The following is a 16,393-nucleotide window of genomic DNA, read 5'->3' on the forward strand; positions in this document are numbered from 1 at the left end:
CCTACAAGCTGGGCAACTGCAGGAGCTCCCATGGTGAGAACTGCTGAAGGACTGCTCTGACATGTGATTACAAGTTATCTAAAGATCTAACTTTAAAACTCTGCCTATCACCACACAGTCAAACATGAAGCTGCCAACATAATCTAGACATTAAAAACACATGTAATGATGCTGATAAAGCTTTTAGAATTCACACAGGCTGTGATAAACATTGTAAAGCGGCTCTATGATACTATTTCTGGTTTTCTTTGCTTCCTACAGTGTTATAGTGTTGAATACTCAGCAGACATATGAGCAGTGCCGTTTTTTATCACCTAAATGCATCTTTTTCCAGCCCTCTCTATGTGTGGTTTCCATGGCAACGGTAATGATTGGTTTTACAGCGTTTTTTGTACTTCAAAATTTTAGTGACGTCCTGGGGGAGGGACTCAGTGATTGGTCATCTTCTCTAGGTTCATAAGCAGAAAGCCACACCCACCTTCACTGCTCAGAATAACTGCTCCTAGCAGCTAACCAATCAGACGGAGTCCGCAGGCAGGACATAGGGCAGAGCTTTCTCTGTTCGCTTGTTTCTGGCAGAGGCTGATCTGAGAAGATCAATGCAAAATGAATGAATGGGTTTGTGAAAATGCTTGATTAGATTGATTAAATTAATGAAATTAAATTAAATAAGACTGAAATGTTCATAATAGAGCCACTTTAAGGTCATATGAGTTGTGTTGATGTGACATTTGTTTGTCTCTTCAGGCTGCTGCAGCTCCTGGAGCACCAGGAGCAGCTCCAGCTGGCGCAGCTATGGTGCCACCAATGAGCGCACAGCCTGGCTTTGGCATGGTAAGAAGTTAAGAGTAAATATTTGTTAAAAGCTACTATTAATTCTTATACTATATGTTTACAGCTGTATGTTCACCATCATCTGGTAGATGATGTTGATTTCCTATTTGATGTGTTTTCTTCGTCTTACCAGCCTCCAGCAGGAGGTCCTGGAGCTCCAATGATGCAACCCATGATGGGGCAGCCTATGATGGGGCAGCCCATGATGAGACCTCCCTTCACAGGAGCTGCACCCGGAGCCGCTGCACCTGGAGCACCGGTAACAAATCACACAATCTAAATCTGTAGAATAATAAATAATATAACAGCATTAAATTAATTGTTGTGTTGTCCCTTTTTTTTTTTTTAGCTTTCTCCAGGACCTGCAAGCCAGAGCCCCAAGAAGCCTAAGGACCCTCTGGCAGACCTTGACCTCAAGGACTTCTTATAATGCCCCAGGTATAGAAGAACTTTAACCTCATCCAATTTGAGTTCGAATGGTTTTCTTTGTTTTTTGGGGTCTTTAAAATGTCTCATCAATGCTTGAACCTGTTATTTTTCTATATCACTACATTGTTCACGTAAGGCTGTGGTTTAATCAGCATCAGTATTTATGTCAAACTAAAATAAACTCTCTGTCCATCTTGCAGTTTATTTGATTAACTTGACTCTTGACATATTTTACATTTTCTGTCACCAGCTGCTTTCCTCTCTGGATCAGAGCCTTCTCAACTTTTTACCTGGTGTCTATCAACATCTCAGGATGCCAGCGAAGCTCAGTTACATCTTTTTCTCCCTCCTGCTCATCCGCACTCCACCCCTTTCCTGTGTGATGTTGTAGCACAAACTGTGAAAGTGAACCATAGCGGATTATATATAGATATATGAGAAAAGAAAAATAAGCGTGTGTGCTCATGTTGATGTACTAATCTGTTTGTCTAAACAAAATCACACAAAACCCAGACAAAAATAAAAGAAAAAAGCTCTAATGTCAGAGTGACAGCGAAGGAATATGTGTTTAGATTCATTTCTCGTGCTGAGTTGAATGAGTGATGTGCTTTGTTGTCCTGATCTTCACCCAGTTACCCCGTTCTTTGTTTTCACCTCCTTAAGAAGGAGAAGGAGGAGCTAATTTTTGTCCCACTCTGATTGGACAAGAGTGGATGACAAGATAGATTTTCAGGAGAAACACATTACGTAGTGTTTACAGAATGGTCCTTTTTGATGTACATAGATCTATCTGCTGAGGATTACGCCTCTATTCTGTATGTTTGTTGAAGAGAAATATAAATGTGATTCAGACATGAAACTGTAAGAAGTCGTGTGAGTATCCTTCTATTTCCTGTCATCATTTAAAAGTATCTGGAAACTAGTTAATATTCTGTATATTTAGGAACAGTCTTCGTGGGCTTCTGAGTTATAAAAGATCAAGTATTTTTTTGTTTGTTTCTTTTTTGTACACATAGTTTATTCTCTTTATGTCTTTCTGTTTGGTATCATTTACGGCAAATGTTCTGTTTTCAGATAATCCTCCAGACTGTTGTGGATATTTGCTGGCAATGCTATCTATTAACATATCCTACAACTCATTTTCAGAGAAAACAGCTTAGCTAGCCCTCATAGAAATAAAATTCTGATTTCCTTCACTATAAATACTCAGCTGTGTCAAAGTAATTCTCTCATTGGAATTTCTGACGTTGACATTTTTGGCTTTACAAACATTCAGACTAATGCAATTCATGCAGTGCAAAATTAAGATCAAAACACTATATATAACTGGTTTGGCGAGCCAGCTAGGAGGTGTGCAGCGCTTCCCATTTTCATTGGGATTGAATTAAAGGTACATTGCTAAGTTTTTCTTTCCCAGTTTATTAAAAAATCTGTTTACATTTGGGTTTTTTTCACCAAAGAGAACAGTATACAGTACCAGTCAAAGGTTTGGACACACTTTTCTATTGAATCTAATAGGAAAGTGTGTCCAGACTTTTGACTGGGAGTGTATGTGTGAAACTCAGAACATGATAATACCTCATTGTGACAGCTTAAAGTCAACAGTGTTTACAGGTGACATTAGGCCCACTCATAAAAACATAATCTATAGTAGTACTAGTGGTGAAAAACTTCACATGGTACCTTTAATTTAGCCTGTTCAGCTGTGCTCCTCCTGTAGACACTGATCAGAAATACAAAGGTGCACAGAGCGATTTCACAAAATTCAGATTTAGTTAATGTCAGACTACAGTATTTGAGTCATTCTTATCTTTATTGCTAATATTTGGCTTGTTGTCACTGAAACATCTGTAATGTATAAAGAAACCCTCTGGAGGTCACTGTTGAACCTTGAAGACATGAACTTGTTATCTAAAATATATCTTCTCATAAAGTATTTCCCTCTGTACTGACTTACAATAAAATCACCATGTTCTGAGTGTTGACATGCATTTGGACACCATTACCCACTGGTCTGTTTTCCTGTGCTGTAAACTACAGAGGGTTGTAATTCTTGCTCTGTGTGTACGCTGTCATGTTTGTGGATTGATTGTGAGAGTCAGATGTGATTCTGAGAAAATAATGGGAGGCTATTAACATTTTTCATGACTGAATTGTTAAAATTGTATTTTTGTTCCGTTGTAAATTTATTTTGTTTATAATGGCCCTGACCCCAGTGCATGTAAGCCCTTTGAGATGCAATAAATTGGATGATGGATAGAAGTGTTTGCCATTGTTTTCTATCTATTGAAATGGAGTATTGAACATTTAACATAGACTGCATATAAAAAATGTCACCCATAGGTTTCTGAATAGCTGAATTGAAGCTCATTGAGCAGTTCCCACCATGGCAGCATCATGCGTATTCTGTCTCCTGGAAAATATAAACATTGCCAAATAGGTGGAGCTGAGAGGGGGGGCTGTGAGCCTCGTTGATGATTGACATCTGTTGGTCTCAGACCTGCCTGTAACTAAGAGCTATTCAAACTAACATGGAGCTAATGGCAACTAACCAGCTAACGGACGTAAGCGGGCTAAAGCGAAGCTGGCTAAAAACCGCAGTTTAACATTTCTCCTTAAAGCGGGATGTCTGGCACCTGTTAATTAGAAAGACACACCACTAAATATGCCGAATTTTGGTTTGAAGTTACTTCTAAATGGAGGAGTTAAAAAAAACCCAAAGAAAATTAGCTTTTGAATTTGATATTCAAAATATGAACATGTTTTGTGGAACAAAAGATGCTTCACATCTAGTGCTAGAAGCTAATAATTAGACCTGTAGCAAAACCTCTTCTTTGCTTTTACTAGTATTCATTGTTTTTTTTACTATTATCACCATACATATCCAGCTAAACTTGTGTAAACTAAAAAAAAAAAAAAAAAAAATAGGTTTCACTTTCACTTCACTTCATTTTTAAAAAATTTTTTTTAATTTTTTTATATTAAACTTAATTCATTTTTGAATTAGTGACTGGGAGCTGTTGGGTCAAGTAAAAAAGTAAACCCATATTGTAATATTCTTCTGCTTTGGCAAAAGCTAAATTGGTCTTTTAGATCTTAAATTTTCCTGGGAATATTTCAAGATATTCTTTGTTATTTTGTCTACTTATTTACTTTAAGTGGAGCTGTGTGAAGTACTTTAGAGAAGGCGCAGTCTTATCTGCAATCCATCCATCCATCCATCCATCCATCTATTTTCTAAACCTTTTAGTCTAATTAAGGGTCGCGGGAAGCTAGAGTCTTTCCCAGCAATCGTTGGGCGAGAGTCAGGGTACACCCTGGGCAGGTTGCCAGTCCAGCAGGGTCATCCTCCCCGATTCTCTGAACTGAAAGTTCTGCCTGATGTTTCCTGCAAGTAAGATACTTGATGTTGAAAATTCCTCACACTAAACCAGATATGGGGAATATAGGTGCATAAGTGATCTTTTTATGCAACATATTCTGTTGTCTGTTAAATTCACAGAGTTATCAGTGTTAAACAATGAGAAATAAAATGTTGATTGTACAAATAAATAAGAAAAAACAAAACAAAACAGAACTAAAATAATCATTTTTCACGGAATAAACTTTGTGACTGTGTTCTTTAGATTTGTTTATCTATCTCCTGTACATTTTTTTTTGAAAAACTTGCATCTTTATGTTATTGATAGACTTGTTTTTGTAATTAAAGTTCAGATAATGCTACTCTTGTTAACTTACTTAATTAAAGTTACCTAAAGAGTACAAAAGCTTATCAAAAATGGTTTAAGCACAGTTATCAACATACTAGGTGATGAAAGTGGAATGTAAACATCAGTCCAGACAGACGCACATAGAAAATTTTGCTTTAATTCTTGGTAGTCTTCAGTTTGTATAATTCATTTTAGGTATTCGGTGTTCAAAATGTATACTCCTGAATTTGTTTAATAAAACCAAAAAAAGATAAAGAGAAGAAAACAAACAAACAATAAACAAACAAAGAAACCATATTAAAAATAGAAAGAAAGAAAGAAAGAAAGAAAGAAAGAAAAAAGGAAAAAGATGTTACATTCTAATTTTAGGTTGTTAAAATGTTTTTAAAAATTCATTTAGAAATACAGAAATATAAACAGCTCAAGTACAAGTGTTGAATTGTTCAGTCCCATTTTAACACCATCCAAATATGTAGCCTCACATTAAATACATAGTTACAGTACTCGGCCATCATAATATTTCTGGAAAAAGAAAAAACTTTACAGTCCCATAAATTAGCACCACGTCTTCTGGATAAGCTCCTATATATTTATGTGCGCAACAATGAAACCACATTTCACTGTGTTGCAAAACCAGAAAAAAGAGTAAAACAAAACATTTTTTTTCCAATCTATGCAGCATCCAAACGAAGCTTGATCTAAACAGAAAAATCATCTTTAAAAGGTATTTGTAAAAAATTAAACTAATACAATATTCTAGATATACACAATGCAAATCATCCGGTTATCAATTAAAATTGTCATGTAAAGTTTTGTTCCTTTACTTTTTTAAGAAAAAAATTACTTTTTTTTTTTTTTTTTTACAATAGTGGAAAACATTTTTAAATCAAAGTTTCTTTTCTTTGTACAAAAACTAGGAAAATATAAATGTATTGCAAGGTATGCAAGGTTAACAAACACCCTTTCCAACATAGTCTCCAAAAATCTTTTAAGCTAGAAAACAAAACAAAACAAAACAGACAAACAAAACAATCTCAAAACAGAAACTGCAGATTTGAAAAACGCATGCCTTTTTTTTTTCATTCAATTTTTTTTTTTTTTACGCAAATAAATTAGAAAAGCTGACAGGCCACAGTCCACTCGATGCACCGATGAGCTCCTGTTGTTGTCTGAGTCCGGTTGGCTGTGTGAGCTCATGATGAACATTGTAGCCGGATTCATTTGGAGGCAAAGTAGACGACAGGGAAAGGAGAGACGTCTCCTCGTCGTCTGGCCTCTTCTTGCTGATAAACGGTGACTGGTGAGTCTGATCTGAGGGAAAGGGATGGTGGATAAGGTAGCGCTGTGTTGTCTCAAGCCACTTGACACTCGCTTGAATCCCCGTGGACCCAGTAGCAGATCTGAGCATATTTGAGGGGTGTAATCCTCACAGCTACGTTGTAATCCTGCTGCATCCCATTCCCATTAACATCCACCCACTGGTGACCAGAGAAAACCCCAATAACCTTTCTCTTCCACTTTTTCTTGCCTGGCTCTTTCAGGCGAATGTAGACTCCGGAGCCGCTAGAGCCGGGTTTGGCGTCGCAGTACTGATACAACAAGTCACTGGATTCCTCAGACACGGAGCAGAACCGATACACCAAGTTACCGGGTCGGTCATCATCGAAGCCGGAGAAGTGGATCCGCCCAGCAGGAAGCTTCTTGACTGAGGGGATAACACCCAGATCCATGTGGTTTACTTTTGGTGCCTTCTTCAGCTCCAGAACGGCGTAGTCATAATCCGCAGCCAGTCCATCAGACACGCCTTTGAACCAGCCCTTAGGTACCTGGGTCTGTTTGACCCTGGTCCACCTAAATGAAGGCTTTCCAGATTCAGCACTTCGACGACTCCGGCTCTTCCTGCCTCTCCCTCTTCCTTTACGCTCCTCCTTCCCAACACTCTCCTCCTTTTCCTGGGCCTCCTCTTTAGCTTTGTCACCCTTTCGTCTTTTACCCTTTCCTCTCCCTCCTCTCCCTTTGCCTCCTTTCCCTCGTTTGGACTTCTCCTTTAGAATACCGACACGCAGCTTCTGCACTCCTTCCAGATAATCCTTCCCATCATGGATGCAATGGGCGGCAGTAAGCACATGTCTGGGAGAGACCAGAACGCCAGAACATCCTGTGGAGATCTTCACAGAGGTGGAGAAGGGATATTTGGTGGAGAACTGTTTGTCAGCGATGGTGAAACGGGTATCTGTACCGTAGACTTCTCGTTTGTGGCGGGAGCTAGACGAGGCATTTCTGGACCAGGCCGCCACCTCGTTCAGGCCCTGCACAGAAACTGAGGTATACGTGCGTGTGCCATTTTCATATACCGTCTCATAGGACAAGAACTGCTCCAAGTCGTCCAGAGAAGGCAAAGGCAAGTGACGCTGGCACTCGATCCCGCACGTCCCGCTCAGCTCTTGTTGAGGATGAGCTGAGAAGTTGGGGTTGCTGAGAGGCACAGTGCGTCTTTTCCTTACCAGTGGCACCTTCCATTGCGGCCAGGTGTACTGGTCATTGACCGAGTGCTCCTCAGCAGCTACAGCCGCCACCACAGCCAGCACCGTCACCGGGAGCAGGACGCACAGCGGTATGGGGCCCATTGTTAAGTTGGGCCTGACTCTGAAATGGAAAGACCAAAGATGGAAACCATTAATAATCTGACAGGCGGTGCGTCATGTTTTCAGCTGCCTAAAAAACAAATGTTTCACATTTACAGCATCAGTTGCAATCACATTATTTCATGGTCCCTAAACTTTATATAATAAGCCATTGTCACCAATAAGCCATTGTCAAAGAAGGCGTCCTGACACTGGGGCTTTCAACAGACCCTGGCCTTTAAATCTCATGCCGTGTCAGTCACATTCAACATGCCACACATGTTTTAAGAGGTGGCTTAATGAAATGGTATGTCTCCGGGATGGAACAGATTCGTTTTAGTAGGCGGCATGAACAAATCTACTATCAGAAGGTGTGGAAGCCTTTTTTTTTAGCTTTACTTGATGAGACTGGAACATCTACTATGTAAATTAAGTTGGTATGTACTGCTGATAAGGTTTACATGTAAAATTCTCCAGGGTCCTTTTTTCTTTTTTTTTTTTTTTAAACCGAATGTGAATATCAAAACAATCCTCTCAAGGTTTTTTTTTTTTCTCTTTCTTTCTTTCCTTTTATGTTTGTTAGTGTGTGTATGCGTGTGTTTGGTTGTTTTGATTATATGTGTTATTGTTGTACTTTTTTCTTGCTTTAATATCAGAATTTTCATACCCCTGATATTTATGTTTCATTTTGTTATGTGAGTTATGTCAAATAGGGCATAATTGTAATGTATGATGTAACTATGTTCACTACAAAAAATAAAAGTAAAAAAAAAACAACAAAAAAACAAAACAAAACACAAAAGCAAAAAAACAAAATAAAATAAAATAAACATGCCACACAAAAGTTGGGGCTGTTTTGCCTCTATTATTACCTCCCACTACAGTTCAAAACTAAATCAGAGGTCACTTAACTGTGAATAAATGTAGTGCTGCCATGATGCTGACACTACTGAAGCCCGACAGCTATATGATGGCCCTTTATGGTCCCCAGACGATGAATTGTTATGTATTCAGCCTTCATCTCATAATCCAACGTGGGCTGGACTTCCCAGTGATTCTAAAAGAATGAATTAAAATAACTTTGAATCTTAAAGCTGTCTCCATGAGGTTGAAACTACTGACAGGAAGAATTGTTTTAGACATGCCCACTATGTGAGAGGGCTCAGATCCCTGTGGACTAATGCCGCTAAAAACTAAGTCCAAACAGTTCCCTTCACAGCCACAAGGAGGTAATGAAGCGCTGATTATAAAAGAAACATGAGGCTTGCTCAGCAGTGACTGACACTACTGCATACTCCTGGGCATCAGTGCTTGCCAAGACTGTTTGTACTGTTATTTATATGAAATTCTTAACTGTGTGTTTCAGGATAGATGAATGTCCTTTGAGTCTTTCTGGAGGCTGTGGGCAGCGAGATGGAGAAGATGAACCCTGATCCTCTGAATGAGCTGAGACATGGGCTTGGAGGTTTGCCACAATGGTTAACCTTCTCTCTCTGTAATGACCATATCTGGTTTCCTTAGCTCCACCAGGCTGCCTGCATGCACATCAGAAAGACTTTGCAGGCTATGCTTCCACTGAATGCACAAAGCTGCTCATAATCCTGGTAAGTGTGCAACTTTTGGTGTAGATTCAGCAGACCATCACTTAAGTACAGAGTAAGAGAGCTTTGTTTCAACAGCTCGGCCGTGGTGAGGCAGTAGGTGATCTGAAAATGGGACGAGAAAACAACTTGGATGGAGGTGCGTTGCAGCAGGCGTGTGACTCTAGTGGCTTATTTTAAACAGAAGTTAAATGAAACGCCGCAGAGATTGCCTAAAGAGCTTAAATGGAGTGAGTCAGGCTGACATTTGCAGCTGGAAGAACGACTTTTAGGGGGCTACCGGGGGCTGAGCAGGGGGGGAGGGTGTCTTCAGACACATTCCCTTTCAATTAGATGCTAGTGCACTGTGAAAATGAGACACTGCTTACTTTGGCAGAGCTCCCAGGAGACTCAGCTGAGAGGGAGAGTTACCTCACTGCATCTATCTTCACCTGTCAATCATACAAGTGCCTCATCATCCAATCCAGCGATTCTACCCAAATTCCACTTTTCTAGTTAAGTTCTGTGATTCCAGCAAGTCCACTGTCATCCAAACAGAGACATTTTGGCTTGAGTCTCCCACACAGAGTCCAATAAAACAAACCCAGCGGCGGACATCTAACCAACATACAACAGACGGCAATAAAATACAGCTGTAAAACCGCCTCAATAAATGAGAATACAGACAAAAATCAGCATTGCCTTTTGTTCATTTTGTTGTTCACACACACACACACACACACACGCAGGGGAGAGTCTGCAAGTATTCAGCAAAGAATGGAAACTGATATGCAGCCATGATGGCTTTTTTTTGGTCTGAGAAGGGGCTCATTTCAACCAAATGGTTTTCCACTCCTGTCAGCTAAATAAGAGGCTGAGCCCTCTTCGTTCCTCAGGAGAGAGACGAAGTGACCAGGAGATGGCGCTAGAGGGCGCAACGCTCCACACCCAGTATGTCAATATTGGTCCATAGTTTGACTTAGAGACAATAATTCGTTCTTTTCTAACCAAACTTTTCACATATAATGTGTAATTGTATGTTTTATTAATAAAAACTAATAAAAAAATATTGTTGATTTATTTATTAATTATTAATTAAAAGTAACTTTTCATTGTCATATAAAAAAGTACGAACGATGCGTTTTTTGACAAGATTCATAACATTTATTGCGTTGGTTTACTTATTTCATTAGTGGAAAAACATCTGTATTTTCCACAAATGCACCACCGATTATCAAAATATGTTTAAATAATAAAAAACGTGACAGAAAGCCCTAAAACGACTGAAAAGATTGAAACCAAATGGAGAACTGAGCGCAAACTTCGACTTTAAAATTCCAACAAAACAACTTGGAAGATTATCAGGAAGTAAGTATGGGGGGGGGGAACTTAGTCGAAAACGTTTAAATAATAAACAAACCATCATAAGTCTACAAGAAAGAGAAGAAAATTAAATAAAAAAGAATAGATCCCGGTGCGTTTGCATGTGAAGATGTTAACAACCAGGAGACAAACGCCTCCTACCTGCTCGCATCCGATTGATGGATTATCCCAAATCCGCAATGTATTGTTTGCTCTGCTCAGATGTGGACAAATATGATCCCAGAAGAGAACAGGCTGCTGTTAGAGCATCTCAGACGTCCTGGTATCAGCGCGCAAGCGACGGCTGTCTTCTCCCCATGGCGCCTCCAGAGAGTCTGAGAGCAAGTCGCCGCCGGGACGCTGCGCTCAGGCTGCACTTGATGCTGAGGAGGAAGGAAAGGAGGGAGGACTGACGGGGAGGAGGAGAGGAAGAAAAAAGTATGAAAGGGACCCCCCCCCCCCTTCCCTCGTACCAAAAGCTGTCCACAAATGGGTGTGGCCAGATGTAGGGATCTAACTGAAGAGTGAACTTGGGGGGGTGAAGTCAGTGGTCTATTCAGCAGCAGCTCAGGCAGGAGGAAGAGGAGGAGGAGGAGGAGGAGGAGGAGGAAGAGGAGGAGGAAAGACATGAAACGCACTACACTGAGTGGGACTCTCAGTGGACTGCGAAGGAATTAGTTCCACCGGCCCATACAACACTTTCTGAGCCCATTGTGAGGCCAGTAAGCCTCAACATCTGCAGAATCCTTATTATAGGAGTGTAGTGAGACGTAAACATGATGGATGTGGTCTTCATCCTGACAAATACACTCATCGGTCACTTTATTGGATCCACCTTGCTGCTACCCTCTTTTTTTCCCCTTCAGATTTACTTTAATTCTTGGTGTCATAGATTCAACAAGGTGTTTGAAACATGACTTAGATATTCAGCTCCATGTTGACATGAAGCATCACAAAGTTGCTGCACATCATGATGAGAATCTCCCGTTCCTCCACATCCCAAAGCTGCTCTGTTGGACTGAGATCTGGTGACTGTGGAGGCCGTTGGAGGACAGTGAACTCATCGTCATGAAAAAGCGGTTGGAGATGACGCTTCAGAAGTATCCATAGAACTGTGTTCAACCATTTTCTTCACAAAAAATATCCCAAGGCACACCAGAAACTAAACAGGTTTTTAGGAAAAATAGCCTATATTAATAATATAAAGTCCATCTAGTGAAAGTCTTGAATAGAAGTCAGATAAACACATGAGAAAAGAATGTTGTGATCTCAAACCCGGGCCTGTTTGGATGAACACAGAACTGCTTTTCAGACCAAATAAATGAAATTGGTTAAATTCTCATGGCACATCTGATTATCTGTCACAGCACACGAGGATGGCATGGCACAGGGATTGAAAAACACTGCATTGGAAGATTTGAGTAGACTGTAATGTTTCAGTAACAATTAATTGATATTAAAGTGCATGAAAACTAAAAAACACACATCATTATCCTACAGCAGGGATCCCCGACCCTGGTCCTCAAGGACCGGTGTCTTGCAGTTTTTTTTTTAAGTGTTCCTGCTGGAACACACCGGACTCAGACTCAGACAGACTGCACATGTCGGCTAAATACACATTGATTTTCAATCAGGTGTGGTGCAGCAGGGACACTTGGAAAACCTGCAGGACACCGGTCCTCGAGGAGCAGGCCTGTCCTACACCAGCAGCAGCCTGAACCATTGATACGAGGCAGGACCAATCCATATTTTCCATCTTCTATTGTCCAGTTTTGGTAAGTGTGTGTGAATTGTAGCCTCAGTTTCCTTCTCTTAGCTGACAGGAGCGGCACCCGGTGTGGTCTTCTGCTGCCATCTGCTTTAAGGCTGGACGTGTTGTGTGTTCAGAGATGATGTTTTGTATACCTTTAGTTGGAACCAGTGGTTATTTGTTACCTCTGATCTCAGGCATCAATAAGGCGTTTTCATCCAGAAAACAGCTGCTTACTGGATATTTTCTCAGATCATCCTCTGTAAACTCCAGAGATGGTTGTGTGTGAAAATCTCAGCAGATCGGCAGTTTCTCAAACACTCAGACCAACACCCTTGCCACATTTCTCCTTTCTTTGTCATCCTGATGATCAGTTTGAACATCCAGTGAGTCATCTTCAACATGTCTACATCCCTAAATGTATTGAGCTGCTGCTATGTGATTGGCTGATTAACTTTTTTTTTTGTTAACAAGCAACTGAACAGTTATTGCTGATAAAGTGGCCAGTGAGAGAGCAGACACAAGCATGGCTTCTCTGAAGTCATTATTTAAAGAAAAATCCATCACCAGAAGTTCTCTAATGTCTCATTTCTAGAATCATCCCATTCAGCCGGAGAAGCTCAGCCTAGTTAGAGGTCAAGCTCATGATCCATGACTATTAGACACTTTCATTCCTCCAGCTGAGAGACTTTCCCCCTTCGCCAACATGCCCTTCAAACTGAGAGCAACTGGAGATGATTTGCACCCCACCTCCATCAGACTCAAATGTAAACACAGTCAAGAAGCACTTTAAAAGATTTTAGACCATTGACCTCCTGAAACATGTCATTATTCACCCTGTGCACATGTTGAAACTGTGAATGGTTACATAACAGTAACATATCTTTCCAAGTACAGAATTCCATGATTAATTGTCCCGACTGAGACAACCTAAAATGAAAATACACAAAACTGGAAGCAATGAAAGGTAACAACTTGTTAACTTTCTTCTGCCTTTTCCTCTCAGCTGTTTAGTGTGGTAATAATTTAGGTTTATTAAAGGTCAGTGCAGCAGATTTCAGTGACATTACTCTTCTGGTTGACAGAAAGAGCCTCCAAGCAACTGGCAAGTCTCCCTGCAGCTTCCCCCCTCCCACTAACGGGATGTTTTGTGTTGAGTATTTTCACTTTACAAGCTGAGGAGCAAAAGGAGGAAATAAAGGAGGCCTTTGGCTGGTGGAGGAGGAACTACAGTTGAAGTCTGACAAGTTGAAGTCTTCATGAACCAGGAGCAGACGCGGAAAGTATGTGTAATGAGGGAGAGTGGGAGAGGAAGAGTGAGGAAGGGCAACGATGCACATCTGGTTCAAGAGGGACCATTTGTCATTTTGAACAGATACTTCTCTTTGAGTGATCGCTTCTGTCAGTCACTTTGATGTGCAGCAGTCATTATTCCTTCAGACATGTTGTAAAATTACACCTGCTATCTGCACTCTGTGTGTGTGCGTGTGTGTGTGTCTGTGTGTGTATATAAGAGAGAGAGAGAGAGAGAGAGAGAAAGCTTGGGTGGCCTGAACACCTGACCACTTTGTTAATAATCATGATGGATGCACATCCACGTGGGTAGTGATGGTATGTGTGCACACATTTTTACATGCGACTACAAACCCAACAATTTTACCCCCCTCTTCTCTTCTCTGGGTGCGGTCCGTGTTTCTCCTCCACTGCTGATGAAAAAATGTAAAACACCGTCATTTTAGCAGACGGACCACTGGCCAATAAAAACATTCATCATGGAGCATAAGCAAAGAGGAATATCTGGTCATCATCTGACTCCAACACAGGAAAGCTGAAAAGTCAGGCTGGACTCCTCCCAGTAAGTCATTTGCTCATGTGGGCCGAAGTGATGTCTGCTATATTTCTGCTTGAAAAATATGCAGAGTCTAATGTTTGTTTGTTTTTTTTGTTTTGTTTTTTTCTTTTTAAGGGAAACTGGATGTAAATAGTAGAAAATTTATTCTATTTAAATTTAAATTTATTCTAGCTATGACTTTAGAAAAATTAAGGTTCTTTTTTTTTTTTAACCTAACCAAGTAATGTTACTGTCAGGAAGGGACAAATATGGTAATATGTTGTATTGACATGTAGCCTAGGCAACCAGTCAAATAGGATGCAAGAAAAGGAGAATCACCTCGTACAAAGAATGTATTTGAGCCATATGGCACCGCCCCAGATCATGCTTTACTTTACTTTACTTTACGAGTCATTCCTTGTGCAATAGAGCCTGTGCAATAATTTTGTGCTTTCCATGTCATTTCAAATGTATTTTAGTGGTAATGTTAAATTATTTTATCATTATTTACTAGAATTAAATTCTTTTATAGTGTTGCATATTATATCCTAATTATTCTTTTTATTTATCTTAACATGAGAACTGCTACCTCAATTTTGTACACTGTAGTTGCAATAAAGTGGTTTAATTAAATTAATTTAAATTAAATTTATTTTTATTTTATTTTATTTTATTTTATTTTAAAATAACCCATGGTCTACTTATACCTAACCATAAACTTGTGCCAGAAGTATAGGATGCCATATGATATTTGCCTCCAGCTGGATGCCATCATGGGTCAAACTGGTTTAACATAATTACATATTTTGATGACTTGGTAAAGCAGTTCTTAAATGTTTATAAATTCTTGAAAATACTTTCAGGGAGATTGAAGGCCCATTTATTCTATTTTTTATAAAAATCCAGTGCATTTGAAAATGTTTATACATTTTCAGGCAACGCTGTAGATGGATGGCTTTCATGCACAGTGCAGACTTTTGCACAGTCATGCTCAAAGTCAGCTTGAAAAATTACACAGAAGGCCACACAGACAGAAGAAACAATTACATCACTATCTGCTTTGAGAAAAAGACTTTTTGAAGCTCAAGTTGGATTACAGTTCACCACAGTTGGCCTCAAATAGCTGAATCCACATTGTAATTATTTATATAAATGATTTAGGAAACAAGCTGGGAGGGACGGAAGCAAATGCAGTATGTAGTAATCATAACAACACAAAAAGGTTTTAATCTGTATTTCTGCTCATGCAGTCTGAACATAGAGCTCACCCTGAATATAAGCATGAAACCCCCCAGTTGGTTTTATCCAGCGCTAGTTCCATTAAATCAGATAATCACACAATAAACAACAAGAGAAAGACAAAGTGGAAGGAGTTTTATGAATCTTTATCTGTTATCTTTTTTAAGCCTTTAAAATATTGTATATATATTGAGCATTCATCAGAGTTTTGATACAAAATGTAGGAGTGGGAAGTTTTCAAGGGAAAATGTTGGTATGACAACATTTAGTTTAGAGGTCGTTGAGAATTGAACTTTTTAAAGCTTTTATTGTCCAGCTGCAAAGTTTTGATCTGCTTTAAAGCAGCTGTGCTGAAATGAGGAGCATGAAACTGCTCAAACCAGTCTACAGACCATTAAATTTCTCACAACGTCAAAAACCTCCACCAGTGATGTTCTGCTTCACACTGTACTCAGATATTTCACACAACTCCTTCTGACACATGTTTTTCCATGTTTGTACACCTACATGAAGATGATGTGTTTGCTTTAAGGCTTGTTCATATAAACCTGAGGTCAATCTCACCAATATTTGACACAAAAGTCATTTCTGAAAGCTGAATATTTTTATATAGAGGCATTAAAATCTCCAAAATGTCCATTTACTGTAGATGAGCTTCTGAACCCACCCACCGACTAAACAATTATGCTTTTTTAATGCATATGACACAGACGCTCATAAAAACACAAAAAAATTAATCAAATGAAAAAGGAAGAAAAAAAAAGAAAAATAAAGTCTGGCAGGTGGGTGTCTCAGCTTTAACACCAACCCGATGTGGGAACCAGTCTGCACACTGGATCTGTTTTCAATGCATCTTCCAGGACACACAGAATAACACACACAGACTGTGTCCGAACGTCCACACTATTCCTTTAGTGCCCTAGGTAGTGGTCACGGCCTTTTCTATGGGTGTCCGAATGCCTAGAGAGAAAATAGTGTACTCAAAATTACCCACAATGCATCTTGAAAAGTAGTGATCATTGATGGTCAACGGA

The 16,393-nt window shown here is 39.7% G+C and overlaps 2 protein-coding genes across 3 annotated transcripts in view; one reads left to right on the forward strand and one right to left on the reverse strand.

The window, feature by feature from the left end:
- The window catches only part of LOC306756435 (uncharacterized protein), a gene marked incomplete at its 5' end in the record, with an annotated part of 16,723 nt that extends 15,142 nt beyond the window's left edge, over positions 1–1,581 (forward strand). Inside the window, 5 exons of the mRNA XM_079241164.1 lie at positions 5–33; positions 748–834; positions 968–1,093; positions 1,184–1,272; positions 1,514–1,581. Of these exons, the coding sequence (XP_079097290.1) occupies positions 5–33; positions 748–834; positions 968–1,093; positions 1,184–1,264 (323 nt within the window). The 3' untranslated portion in view covers positions 1,265–1,272; positions 1,514–1,581. The remainder of the gene's footprint in view (positions 1–4; positions 34–747; positions 835–967; positions 1,094–1,183; positions 1,273–1,513) is intronic.
- Positions 1,582–5,154: 3,573 nt separating this feature from the next.
- On the reverse strand, positions 5,155–10,851 carry prss35 (serine protease 35). Of its 2 annotated transcripts, XM_079240135.1 has the most exons (3): positions 10,702–10,851; positions 8,510–8,654; positions 5,155–7,619 (listed from the first exon to the last, which is right to left on the reverse strand). In XM_079240135.1, exon 3 carries the CDS (start codon positions 7,598–7,600, stop codon positions 6,326–6,328), a length of 1,275 nt encoding a protein of 424 aa, XP_079096261.1. In that variant the 5' UTR covers positions 7,601–7,619; positions 8,510–8,654; positions 10,702–10,851; the 3' UTR covers positions 5,155–6,325. The 2 variants fall into 2 exon arrangements, with proteins under 2 accessions (XP_079096261.1, XP_079096260.1); XM_079240134.1 differs by lacking the exon at positions 8,510–8,654.
- Between the last annotated feature and the right edge of the window lie 5,542 nt (positions 10,852–16,393).

The sequence above is a fragment of the Telmatherina bonti genome (genome assembly GCF_933228915.1).
Source record: "Telmatherina bonti genome assembly, chromosome: 5".
Taxonomy (NCBI): Eukaryota; Metazoa; Chordata; class Actinopteri; order Atheriniformes; family Telmatherinidae; genus Telmatherina; species Telmatherina bonti.

What these genes read in the sequence shown, in the direction of transcription:
- prss35 (XM_079240134.1), bottom strand. Translation starts at nt 7,600, where the DNA reads ATGGGCCCCATACCGCTGTGCGTCCTGCTCCCGGTGACGGTGCTGGCT.